Below are 13,339 nucleotides of genomic sequence, written 5' to 3'. Positions count from 1 at the left end.
TAAGGGGGGGGGACTTAGTGGCCCAAAGATGCACATCCTCAAAGGTGCCATGGTGACATCCAGATCATGGGGACCCCGGCCTTGAATCCCTGCAGGGCTTCTGCACAGTTGCCCCCTCACCCCCACTGCACCACCAGTAGCTGCCCAGCTCAGCCTCTGGGGCACCCCAGCTCTCTGCCCCAAGCCTACCAAGGCCTGGATGGGAGGAACTTTCCTGAAAGTTGGGAAATGGAAAGGGAAAGGGGGAAGAGGAGGAGGAGGAGGAGAAGGAAGAGGATGGGAAAGTAGAAGGGGAAGAGGAAGATGCAGGTAGCTAGAGAGGAGGCCATAGGCTAGCGGCGGTGACTACTGACAGAAAGTGAGACAGATGTTAGTTATCAAGCCGAAGAATTTACTGAATTTCATGCCAGGCCCAGGGGCCATATGAATACTTTTCACCAACTCCAAGTCAGCTCCCAACCCCGGGGCTAAGTCCTGAATTAGGGGGATCCCCGAGTCAAAGGTTCCCCAGGGACCAGCACAGTCAGCGGGGAGGCAGGTGCTAAGCGTGCAGGAGATGGGGGGCCTGGGAGACCTACACTTATATCTGGGGGAGTGGGGACCACCGGGACGGGGTGCTTGGACATGGCTTCCATCCTGTCCTGGCCTGCTGTCACCCGCACTCTGAATCCGGTGGCGAGGGCAGCAGCGTGGAAAGCGCCATGTTGCCGGCGCCTACATGGTGTATGCGGCCCAGTAGATGACGTTGACGGCCGCAAAGGCCGCTGGGAACACGGCGCGTGCGTAGACGTCGATGGTGTCGGCGTCGATGGGCTTGAAGAGCGCGCGGAGGCCTCCCTGGGCCCCAGAGCCGGCCACCCCCTGCTTCTTCATCTCCCTGGTCTCCACCTCCACGGACCTGTAGGAGCCCATGAGGTTCCCCGGGGCACGGCCATGCCGGCGCGACACCGCCAGCTCCTGCGTGACGCCGGCGGCAGAGAGCGAGAAGAGCACGATGGCGTTCTTCACGTCCATCTGCGGGGAGGGGCGCCGGTCACTCGCTGGGGACCCCGGGACCAGAGGTGGCGGCCCACGACGACTGCCCGTCCCCTGCCGCCCGGCCTCACCTCTGCCCGGCGCTCGGTGACCTTGACCTTGGCCTTTTGCTTCTTGCGGTAATCGGCGCTGAAGTGGGCGAAGGCGTACTCTACCAGCGCGGCGAACACAAACACGTAGCAGATCCAGAAGTACACGTCCAGCGCCTTGATGGCCGAGGCCCGGGGCAGCGAGGAGCGGGCGCTGACCATCAACGTGGTCATGGTCAGCACCGTGGTGATGCCTGGGGAGCGCGTCATGTCCTGGAGCTGCGGCCGCCTGCCTTCCCCTCCAGCCCTGCCCTGGGGCCTGGGCAGCCACCACTCCCGACCAGGCAGCGGGCTTAGGGCTAACTGGCCCGGGAAGCTCGCTGCGCCATCCCTGGGGGCAGCTCCGTACCTAGAGACACCCGGGCAGGCACGGCGGCCTGGCTGATCCAGAAGGAGACCCAGGACATGGCGACCAGGAGGATGGAGGGCATGTAGGACTGGATGATGTACACGCCCCGATTCCTCCGGAGGTGGAAGTGCAGGCTGAGCCGGGGGAACTGGCCCGCTGCCGGAGAACCGTGCCCTTTAGGGTCTTCCTGCCTAAGGCTGAACTGAGGGCTCTGCAGCCACACGTGGAAAGAAAACCCCAGCCTTGCCACCTCCTTGCCCTTCTCCCCCCTCCCACCACCCCAAGGAAAGAAGAACAAGTCCAACACCACTGTGTCCAGCTTGATGCAGTGCCTAGAGCATCACTCCCAGCCGGGGCTCCTCTCACCCTCTCTGCTACCACCCTCCACACACAGCTGACTCAAGGGCAAGGCTAAACTGGCCCCCAAACACCCACAAGCAGGCAGTCGGCTTGAGCACTGAGAAGAGAGCTCAGGAGATAAGGCATCTACAGGGGGCTTGGTGTCTGAGTCTGCCTGCAGTCCTGGGGTGCAGGAAGCCTGCACACATCTCTGAGGCTCTAGCCCTGAAAAATGGCAAAGGACCAAACCAAAAACAAAAGAGTGATCGCTCCACACACGCCCTCAGGGTTCCGCCCTTGCCCACCAGCACCCCCAGCACCCGCTTTCCCCCTTGGAGCCAGCCGGGAAGCCCCAGCACAGCTCCGGAAGAGGCCACGTTACCAGATTTGAAGTTCATGAGCTCTGTCGTAAAGCGGTAGCTGGTTATTGTGAACTGGGCCAGCTGCAGTTTGTCCAGCCCATGGATCTGCTCCTGGTTTTCAGACCAGTAGTACACAATGTCTTCAGAGGAGTAGCCATCTGTGGGAGAGCTCAATGTGGATGTCAGGTCTGTGTATACCCTCAGCCACTGGGGAGCCTCAGTACTGCCCAGGCAAGGGGTTGGGGTCATGCCCGGGGGCACAGGTAAGTGAGCAGAGCCAGAAGTGTTAGAGGTGTGGCTCACTGCCAGGGCCCAGAAGGCAGTGACAGGGTGCGGTTGATGTGGGTACCATGGTCTAACTCTGGGAAAAGGATAGTCCAGACCTCCAGCCCTCCTCTTCCTACCTAGGCTTGTCTCACTCATGCATTCCCCACCATTCCAGGCACCTCCAGGCCCTGAGAGGTGTCAAGCTCACTAAAGGGATCTGTGACAGTCTGCGTCAGGCACATAGTCCAGCCACTGAGCAGCCTGCATGGCATGCACAAGTGAGGTCCCCAACCTGGATGCTGGGTCTGTTCCTGGCCCCCCAACCCCAACCCAGGTCTCCATCTCCATTTTCCATCCTAGATACTTATCTGCCATCCTCCATCCAAAGTTCCCATCTGCCATTGTCTGTCCCAGGTCTCCATCCTCCACCTCTCACTCCGGCTTCCCCATCTTCTAACCCAGGTCTCTATCCCCCATCCTAATGTCCCTGTCCCCATCCTCCATTCTTTATCTCAGGTCCCACTTCCATCCCAGGTCCAGATCTCCATCCCCCATACCAGGTCCCCATCCTTATCCTCTATCCCAGATCTCCACCCCCTATCCCAGGCCCCAGTGGCACTCACAACTCTCCAGGTGAAGCATACACTCCTGCTCATCCATGGGGTACTTGGCCAGGTCCATATCACAGGCCACTGTGGAGGTGATTCTGCCCAGACAACATGCTAATTAAGTTTCTAGAGACCAACCCCCCAGGAATACCTCTTCCCACCCCCAAGAGGCAGAGCATCCACCTAACCCAGAGGGGGCTCAACCTCTCAGGCCTGTGGGCAAGGCAACTAGTTGGGGGGCAGCTGAAATCTGAGGTCAACACCATGTTATTTGTGGACTTTCTTTAGGAACCAAGAAATGCATTCTCATCACTTTCTACATCTTTCAGAGCTGGCTATTTGGCTAAAAGTTGGGGCCTAGAAGGCACTTTAAGCCTGTGACCCTAAGTAACAGCCTTGGAGCTTCTGGTGACCATGAGTGGGAAAAGCTAGGTTGCTAAGAGTTCTGATAAGAGGGCTGCTGGAAAAGTCATTATTTAATTTTCATAGAAAACATAGAAAAATACAACAATATGATGTGACTTCTGACAACCCAATGTGTTATTTTGTAAATCTCTTGACCTTTAAAATACTGAGGACTTTCTTCAATGGTCAAATAGAAAGAACCTGTGGGGAGTAGGTGATGGCTAACTGGGTTAAGTACAAAGCTCAAAGACCCGCACAAGTCTCAGGCTCCCCACCTGCAAGGGGGTCACTTCATAACTGGTGAAGCAGGTCTGAAGGTATCTATCTTTCTTTCCCTCTCTCTATCAACCCTCCCTTCTCAATTTCTCTCTGTTTTATTGAATAAAAGGAAAAAGGGCAGCTAGAAGCAGTGGATTTGTAGTGCTGACACCAAGCCCTAGTGACTGGAGGCAAAAAGAAAGAAAGAGAGAGTAAGAAAGAACCTGTGTTTACTTCTTCCAGAAAATACAGCAAAACTAAACCAACATGGGCGGTAGTTTGCACAGAAACCATTCTGAGACCTGCCTGAACAGTTTCCAAAGCAAAGGACAAAGGGACGGTGTCCAGATGGAGAGACAAAAGAAAAACCCATGCCTGGAAAGACACCCTCCAGTGCAGTAGCCAGTGACAACCAGAAAAAGATTCTTTTTTTTTTTTTTTAAAGATTTTATTTGTTTATTTATGAGGAAGATGGGATGAGAAAGAGAAAGAACCAGATATCACTCTGGTACATGTGCTGACAGGGATTGAACTTGGGACCTCATGCTTGAGAGTCCAATGCTTTATCCACTGTGCCATCTCCCAGACCACCAGAAAAAATTTCTTTATTGGGGGAATTAATGTTTTACACTAGACAGTAAATACAATAGTTTGTACATACATAACCTTTCCCAGTTTTCCACATAACAATACAACCCCCACTTGGTCTTCTGTCATACTTTTTGGACCTGTACTCTCCCCCTCCCACCCAGAAAAAGATTCTTAAGGTGAGGAACTTTCCGGGGGAAAGCAGGGGGGGAGGTTTGCACTAGACCCCAGCAATCCCAATCCTTCTACATATAACATTGGACTGGGGACAGAAAACTGTAGGGTACAAATTCCATGGAAGTGATTGGCAGCTGCAATTTTGTCTCATGTTGGACAGCATACTGAATCTCAGTTTCCATAGTAATAGATTCTAGAGGCAAATCCCTGAGTTCTCCACTTGCCCCCAGCTCAAAGCTGAGCCAAGAAGACAGCCTTCTTTTAGACTTGCCCCATCATGTGGCCCAGCTCCCTAACCTATCTAAACTCAGGTGGCCTGGAACACTCATAATGGCAAACTTTTTGTCCAGGCCTGCTCAAACTCACCACCTGGCACTTATGACCTTAAAATCTTGGTCACCACCAGGCACACTTGACCTTGGGGTACAGATACTACCAAGTACAGCTGGAAACCTTTGGTCTCCCCAGATCAACATGAACAAGATTCATAGGTATTGTCAAGCACCTGATACTGAATGCCTGTGGTTGCCAGACATGCTCACATATAGACTTTTGGTTCAAGCCCTCACAGAGAACCAGATACAATGAGAAAAAAGAGGTACTCATCTGTACCAGTTATACTTTTGTATCAAAACAACAGTCTGGGAAATATTCCAAATGCAACAGAGCTATGTAAACTAACTGGCAAGGGCTTTAAACCAACAGTGCTAATGATGCTTATAGATATAAGATCAATGATAGAAAAAAATCAACAAGGTGAGAGAAAGTATGAGGAATGTCAATGCAGATATTAAAAGCTAAAGAATACAGTGGTTGAACTGAAAAAAATATCATGGAGGGCTCAACAGCAGAACTGGAACTGAAGGTCAAATCAGTATTCTAGATGATAAATCAAAAAGGCCTGTAAGAAATTAAATAGAATCAAAAGACACAACAGAAGAGTCTATGGGACAATGTCAAGAGGAACATTCACACTACAGAGGTTCCAGAAGGAGAAGGCAGAAATAAAGAAACAGATCTTTCACCTGAAGAAGTAGTAACTGAGAACTTCCTCAAATTTAGAAAGGATACCCAGAACCAGATCAAGGAATATCAATGAATTCCAAACTAAATCAACCCAAATAGATGTACAGCAATACCCATTACTATTGAAATGGCAAAGAACAAAGCCAGAGAATTTTGAGATCAGCCAGCGAAAGCATAGTCATATATAAGGGATCCCCCAGGGTAAGGGAGATAGCATTATAATTACAGAAATAGACTCTAATGCCTGAGAGTCCAAGGTCCCAGTTTCAATTCCCCCACACCACCATAAGCCAGAGATTAATAGTGCTCTGGGAAAGAAAAAAGAAAGAAAGAAAGAAAGAAATACAAGACTATCAGTAAACCTCTCAACTGAAACTCTACAGATGAAGAGGGATTAGCAGGGTACATTCACAGTGTTGAATGAAAAAGACCTCCAACCAAGAATATGCTACCCAGCTAGGTTATCACTAAAGCTTGAGGGAGAAAGGAAGAACTTCTCAGACACAGTTAAAAGAATTCATCAGTACCAAACCAATCCTGTAAGGAATACTAAAGGGACTTATATAATAAAGAAGATACTCCACTCAGTAGAATCAAGATATCTGAAAAACATGATAAAATGGCAATAACTTATTTTGTATTAAGAATTTTAAAAAATGTTTACAACTACAGGCGTACTTTGCTTATCACACTTTCTTTTAATTTTGTGTATCATCTTTAATTATTTATTGGATAGACAGAAATCAAGAGGAAAGGGAGAAATATAGAGAGATAGACACCGTTAGTCCGGCTATAGCGGTTTTGAAACCAAAGAAAGACCCAACACTGGCCGCCAGCTATAGACCAATTTCTCTCCTCTCCGTGTGTTACAAACTCCTTGAGAGGCTGCTTCTGTCACGTATTTCTCATCTTCCAGAGAAATTCCTATCACCCGCCCAGGCTGGTTTCCGCCCAGGAAGATCTACCTGCGAACAAGCCCTGGCCCTCTCAACTTACATTGAAAATGGATTCCAGAAGAATTTAAAGACGGGTGCTGTCTTTGTTGATCTCACAGCAGCCTATGACATGGTCTGGCACCGTGGTCTCCTAGTCAAGATCTCAAGATGCCTGCCTCCATGGGTGGCCAACACTATATCGTTTCTTCTCCAAAACAGAAGATTCCGGGTGCATCTGGGTGACAAGTCTAGCAGATGGAGACTTGTCTCAAGTGGCCTCCCCCAGGGCTCTGTTCTGGCTCCTACGCTATTTAATATTTACATCAATGACCTCCCAGAAACTTCTTCAAGGAAGTTCATCTACGCCGATGACATCTGCTGTGCAACTCAGGCATCCAAGTTCGACATCCTCGAGGAAACACGAAAGACATGTCTCTGATATCTGATTACTGTAAAAAATGGCGACTAATCCCTAGCACTGCAAAAAACGGTATCATCTGTTTTCCATCTACACCATGCCTCAGTCTCGCGTGAGCTTAATGTGCAGCTTGGCGATACGAGAATCTGGCATGAAGCCCAGCCAGTCTATCTTGGCGTTACTCTCGATCGCACTCTGTCATCTCACAAACATCTCATAAAAACTGCAGCAAAGGTGGGCGTGAGGAATAACATCATTGCAAGACTGGCCAGCTCCTCATGGGGCGCGAGCACTTCCACACTACTATCATCATCTCTGGCATTATGCTATTCCACTGCAGAATACTGTGCCCCAGGATGGTTCCGTAGCCCCCATGTCCACTTGGTTGATTCCAAATTATATTCCTCCATGAGGATAATTTCTGGAACCATCCGTTCCACCCCAGTTCCATGGCTGCCAGTTCTTAGCAACATCGCCCCGCCAGATATTCGTTGGGATGCGGCATCATCTAAGTTCATTTCCCACGTCTACGCTTGACTGGACCTGCCAATATACGCGGATATCTTCGCCCACCCTGTTCAACGCTTGACATCTCGTCACCCAATCTGGTCCCCTACGCCTACACTGAACTTCTCTGTTCCAGACTCTTGGAAACAGAGTTGGCAGTCAGCTGAGGTAAAGAACAAACACCTCATCACAGACCCCTGCAAGCGTCAACCCGGCTTTGACCTAGCACGTTATGATTGGGCCCTCCTCAATCGCTATCGAACAGGCCATGGCCAGTGCGCCGCTATGTTCCATCGCTGGGGAGCCAGAGACGACCCGAACTGCCCCTGCGGCTCCAGACAGACTATGACCCACATAGTCAACGACTTCCACCTCTCCAGATTCAAAGGAGGTCTTGAAACTTTACATCAGGCTCAACCTGATGCTGTTGACTGGCTACGGAAGAAGGGCAAACGCTAGAAGAAGAAGAAGAAGTCCGGCTTCATCATTTGTGAAGCTTCCCCCCTGCAGAGTTTATCACACTTTTCTTGAGCCTCACAGATGTTTTATGAGATCTTATGCCAGCAAAAATATTACAACTCATAAAGAATCAAGTGATAGCTACTGTTTTGATTTGTTTGTCACTGGGGCTCAGTGACTACACAATGACTCCACCATTCCCAGTGGCATTTTTCTCTTTTTCTTATTTTTATGATAGAGATAAAATTTTTGTTTGTTTACTTTTGGTACTAGGGATTGCCTTGCTGTGTGAAGTATGTACTCTACCACGGGTAATACATTTTCTCTTCTATATCCCTAGGGAAGAAAGGAGGAAAGACAAACAGGAGATACCAAAGCACTGCTCTACCATGTCTGTAGTGCTTCTACATTGTTTCAGGAATGAGAACCAGGACCAGGAGATGAATGCTAAGCTGCTGTGTCCATGCACAGGGCATCAGTAGTGAAAAAGGAAGGCAGTGTTGATTAATGTCATGACAAGGTGAATCTCAAAAACCTGCTAAGTGAAAAGGCAGGTGCAAGGGTCACATTAAATACATAGCACAATTTTGTGTCTCTGAGCCATTTTGCTTGGTTCACAAAGAGAAACACACAGAGAGGGAGAGACATCACAACTCTGAAGCTTCTTCTGTGGCCATAGCTCCTCCCCTGTGGTGCCACCTAGGGCTCAAATCAGCATCGTATACATGGCAATGTAGACACGTACCCTGTGAGCTATCTCTGAGACCCTACAATTATTTCTATGGTTAGCTCTGTAGGAGTGTGCAAACTAGGCCCACCTATAGAGATAGCAGACTGATACTTCAGTCAGGCTGGGGCTGGGGAGTGGGGAGGAACTGATTCATGGGGGCGGGTGTCCTCTGTAGGAGATGAGATCCTTGGAGATGGAAGAGCTGATGTTTGCACAGCACAGTGAATGCACTAAATGCCACTGGATCCTTCACTCTAAAGTGCCTACTTTTAGCAGCCTAGTGGTGATGCAGTGTATAAAGTGTTGAACTCTGAAGCATAAGGACAGTCCTGAGTTCAATCCCTGGAGTTGCATGTGCCAGAGTGATGTCTGGCTTTCCCCCCCTCTCCCCTCCCCAGATTCTCTCATAAGTAAATGCAAAAATAGATTTAAAAAAATAAAATGCTAATGGAAAAAGGAGATAGATCACCCAGTAGAACACACACTTCATCATGAATAAGGACCCAGGTTTGAGCCCTTGGCCACATGTAGGAGCACCTGCATGGGTGGCAGGGTTGGCGGGTGGGGGGTGGGGGGTGTCTCAAGTGGTGTCTCTACTCTCCGATTTCTCCAACCCATATCACCCAATTTCTATATTGAAAAAAGAAAGTTTCCAAGAGCAGAGGAATCATGAAGGTGTGAGCCTCAGTGATAAGACCTGCAGTAAAAAAAAAAAAAAAAAAGGCAAATGAAGATGGTTGAAGAAAACTGAGTAGAGGAACAACTGGAAGGAGGAGAAGGAAAAGAGAAGGGTGGGGAGGAAGGCAGCTAATAAAAAGGTTAATTTCATATTACACCGATTTTGTCCTAATACCAAACCAAGAAAGCACCATTTGTCCTGGCCACAAAGTTACATCCATGGCTCCCCAGGCCCCCTGCAGCACCCGGCCTCCCAGCCCAGACGCTGGCCTTGTCGGACCCAGCACCTCACCTGATGCTGTAGAGGATAATGCCATCGGGCTGCAGGCGGATCAGTTTGTTCTCCACTGTCACGTCATGGAACCAGGCCGACTTGGCGTTCACAATGAAGGTGTCTGGCAGCCACAGCTTGTCCACAAAGCGGCTGTCCAGGCCCAGCGTCTCGTTGGTATGGTTGTAGGACAGCCTGCCGTCACGCCAGCTCTGGTGTAGGAACACGGTCATGGTGTATTCCTGTGGGTGGGTGGAGCAGTGTCAGCCCCTCTCAAGCAGCGCCCTCTGGTGGGTGGGTGGGGGCCAGCACCTACCATATTCGCCTCGGAGATGTGGTCGATGCTGGCCACCTCAATGGCCAGAGCTACGTTCACGGGGGGACCTGGAGGGAGGACACCCCGTCAAAGCCCAGGCAGGAGAGAGGAAGCTGCCTTGGCCCAGAAATCACCTCCCTGTAGACTTGCGGGGAACCAGCCCCCTCGCTGGTCCCTTCTGCTCACCTCCAATGCCTGGCCGGAAGTTGCGAGCGTAGCCCTCCATTAGGCCATCTAGGTTGGGTAGCCAGGAGATCTCCAGGTTGGAACCCACATAGTCCCCGATGTCATTCATGGCTCTGAGGGGTGGGGGGCAAGGCCCAGCGGTCACAGGCAGGACACAGTGCTCTATTCTAGAGACACCATGGGCCCCTGAGAGACTCCTGAGTCCAGGTCTTCTGCGTCTTTCCTATCCCCACACCCAATGGGGCAGAGCTCCAGGCAGGCTGAACCCCCAGTTCCCCCCACAACAGGTGCAGGTAGCCCCTCAGCAGATAGACCTCAGCAGACCCCAATAAGAGCCTCTCTTGAGACTCTATAAAGCTAGTGAACTGGGTTGTTAGTTTTGTTTTATCATTGCTGGGGATTCACTACTCCAGATCACCTTTTTCAGAGAGATCGAGAAAGAAGAGAGCCCACAGCACAGAAACTTCCCCCAATGCATTGGAAACTGGGCTCAAACCCAGGCCATGCACATGGCAAAGCAGATGCACTGTCCAGGTGAGCTGTTTTGCCAGCCCAGTGGTGACCTGGAAGCAGGCCTAGGAACAGGCAGGGAATGAGTGAGAGGTCCCAAAACACCCCAGGCCAGGCAGAGGACTCCTGGGAGGTGAGGCTGACCTCCTGCCCCCTGTCCCTCCCCAAGCAGTCCCCAGCTTGGTCCCAGAAGTCCCCAAACCACCATGTGCTCCTGCACCGACACTTACCCCAAGGCAGCTGGGGCCATGTCCTTAGCTATCAGCTGTGTGGCTATGTATGGCAGGGCCCTGGGGTACCCCACTCAGCCAAAAGCACAGGGCTCCCTGGCAGCAATGCCTGCCTGCCCCCGCCCCAACTCCCGACTTTTGCTCATCTGTCAAACTCATGTTCACCCAGGTCCTCAGAATGTGACCATTTTTGTGACTGGGGTCTTTGCTGCTGTGTTCACCTAAGATGAAGTTATGCCAGCCCAGGAAGTGGCACAGTGAATAAGGTGTTGGACTCTCAAGCATAAGGTTCCAAGTTCAATTCCTGGCCACACATGTGCCAGAGTAATGCTCTGGCTCCCCCCCACACACACACACAATAAAGTCTTTTTTTTATGATGTCGTGCCAACTAGGTGGCCCTGCTCCTATGACAAATGTCCTGTGGAAGGAGACACAAACACACAGGGAAGGGACACAGGGTGACAAATCTGAACCATGCAGAGCCAGGGGGAGAAGGAGCTGCCTGCAGCAGCAGGAACTAAGAGAAGTCAGCCTGATTCCCCACCAGAGTCTCTACAAGGTGCCAGCTCTGTCTGCACCTTCACTTCTTCCTGGCATCTGGACTGTGGTCACTTGTCACTGGAGGCCTAGCCTACCTGCATATACCCTCAACTGGCCCTCAGGGAGGTATTAAGACTAGTCCTCCTTTTATATACTTTCCCCAAATTAGGAGCTTCTCTCTGCCCTTCAGTGACATAAAGCAGAATAAATTGTTTAGGAATCAGGAACCAAAAGATAAGAGTATAGGAGATGAAATTTTGAGTATTCATGTTGGAAGAAGCTAGGAAGCCTGTTTTGGGAATATTCCAAGGGGCCTAATTTTTGGCTGAGCCCAACAGCTAACAAGCAGGTGGGCTATGAGTATTGTTTGGGAAGATAGTTTCAGATTTGAGGACAGGAAAGCTGAAGGTAGCAAACCAAGTCCAGCCTCCCTTTTCTCTCCCTGCTCTTCACCCTGATGTGAAGAAGGCTGGGCTTGAGCCAGAGTCCCTTCACTAATGAAGCTTGCAGGTGCCTGATCTGTCCCTTTAGGGCCACCTGATTTCATGGAAGTCACCCTGAAGATCAGATGTAAAGGGATTCAAATCCATGCTATTTGGGAACTGGCCCAGTGACCTGCCCGGAGCTGGGCTTTCGGGAACTCAGGCTAGTGACACACACCTTTCCTACCCACTCAGGGATGTGAAGGCAAGGTGGAGGGGGGCGCCCTATAGCATTGTGTGGGGGAGGGGTGCTGAGAAAGGGAGGGGCTCTCCTTTGCTGATATGCCTCCCCCAGGGTGGGTAGTAGCTCATCCAGATGGTTGGAGGAGAGCAGAACCAGCAGGGCTCCTGGGAGACCCTTCCAGGCAGGGAGCAGGGCCCAAGCAGAAATATGACATTCTGACTGGCAACCCGAGCAAAAACTCCGATACCCTTGGCAATCCCCAGCCGTCCAAAGCTCAGTTCCCTTTGGTGGGCAAACAAAAGCTCTGAGATGTCATCAGCCATACTCCCTCTCCTGGCCCCGCTGAAAAGCAAAGCTGCTCTAGTATCTTGCCTGTGCCCCAGCCAACATAAGGGGAAGTGGGCGTGGCTGAGCTGGAGGGGCGGTTTCTCCTCCCTCCCTGATCCGCCCCCGCCCCGAGCCACAAGTCCCTGACAGCTCCTTCACAGCCCATCCGCAGCTGACAACTCAGTTGCCTAGGCAAAGAGGACACCTGGCAGCGTGGTGAGCTTTGAGGCAGGAGGTGCTACACTGGGATATGGAGGTACTCGGAGCTCAGAAACACCCCATTGGGATGCTCAGCTGGTGGGCTCCGTGGCCTTGTTTGAGAGACCTAAGAAGAGACTGGCTGTTGACAATGGATAAAACACTGGTCTCCCTACCTGATGGCAGAGAAGGACCTAGTGGGGGTTTAATTGTTCTGTGTAAAACTGAGAAATGTCATGCATGTACAAACTATTATATTTTACTGTCTACTATAAACCATTAATCCCCCAATAAAGAAATTAGAAAAAAAAAAAAAAGCACTGGTCTCTGAAGCATGTGTTCCTGAGTTCAATCTAGTGTGATTATCTGCATCTCTTTCTCTCTCCTCACCCCCTCTCTCTTTCTTGTATATAGATAATTAACTTTAAGGAAGAGGGGTTGGGTGGTGGCACATCTGGTTGAGTTCACATGATACAATGCACAAGGACACAGATTTGAGCCCCCAGTGCCCACCTGCAGAGGGAAAGCTTTGCAAGTGGTGAAACAGTGCTGCAGGTGTCTCTCTCCCTCTACTGCCCCCTGCCCTCTCAAATTCTGGCTGTCTCTATCTAATTAATAAAGATAATAAATTTTTTAAAAAAGAAAGAGGAGGGGGAGAAGGAGGAGGCATCTTCACCCCAACCCACAGATGCTGTGTCCCTCCCCTTCTTATCCCACCAAGTCTTCCCTACACACAGCATGAGCAGAAGCAGCCAGGACTATCACCACTTTAATCCCCACACTCACACATGGTCTGAGGGATGGGAACCTGGAGGAGGAAGAGAAGGAGGAGGGTTGGAGGGTGCTGTCCTGGTTTCTGGGGTG

At 50.6% G+C, this 13,339-nt stretch overlaps 1 protein-coding gene across 5 annotated transcripts in view; it reads right to left on the bottom strand.

Annotated features, from left to right (window-relative positions):
* Positions 1 to 370: 370 nt before the first annotated feature.
* The window catches only part of GABRD (gamma-aminobutyric acid type A receptor subunit delta), a 110,677-nt gene continuing 97,708 nt past the window's right edge, over positions 371 to 13,339 (bottom strand). For 3 of the 5 annotated variants that reach the window (XM_060199887.1, XM_060199886.1, XM_007529498.3), the window contains exons 2-9: positions 10,004 to 10,116; positions 9,818 to 9,885; positions 9,523 to 9,743; positions 3,065 to 3,147; positions 2,195 to 2,332; positions 1,474 to 1,629; positions 1,107 to 1,318; positions 371 to 1,014 (exon numbers count right to left, since the gene is read on the bottom strand). In XM_060199887.1, coding sequence (XP_060055870.1) covers positions 715 to 1,014; positions 1,107 to 1,318; positions 1,474 to 1,629; positions 2,195 to 2,332; positions 3,065 to 3,147; positions 9,523 to 9,743; positions 9,818 to 9,885; positions 10,004 to 10,112 — 1,287 coding nt within the window. In that variant the 5' untranslated portion in view covers positions 10,113 to 10,116 and the 3' untranslated portion in view covers positions 371 to 714. Of the gene's footprint in view, positions 1,015 to 1,106; positions 1,319 to 1,473; positions 1,630 to 2,194; positions 2,333 to 3,064; positions 3,148 to 9,522; positions 9,744 to 9,817; positions 9,886 to 10,003; positions 10,117 to 13,339 lie in introns of those variants that run through there. The other 2 variants (XM_060199885.1, XM_060199888.1) reach the window with 2 other exon arrangements.

The sequence above is a fragment of the Erinaceus europaeus genome, chromosome 10, assembly GCF_950295315.1.
Source record: "Erinaceus europaeus chromosome 10, mEriEur2.1, whole genome shotgun sequence".
Lineage (NCBI taxonomy): Eukaryota > Metazoa > Chordata > Mammalia > Eulipotyphla > Erinaceidae > Erinaceus > Erinaceus europaeus.
This window is presented reverse-complemented; position numbering and strand designations above follow the sequence as displayed.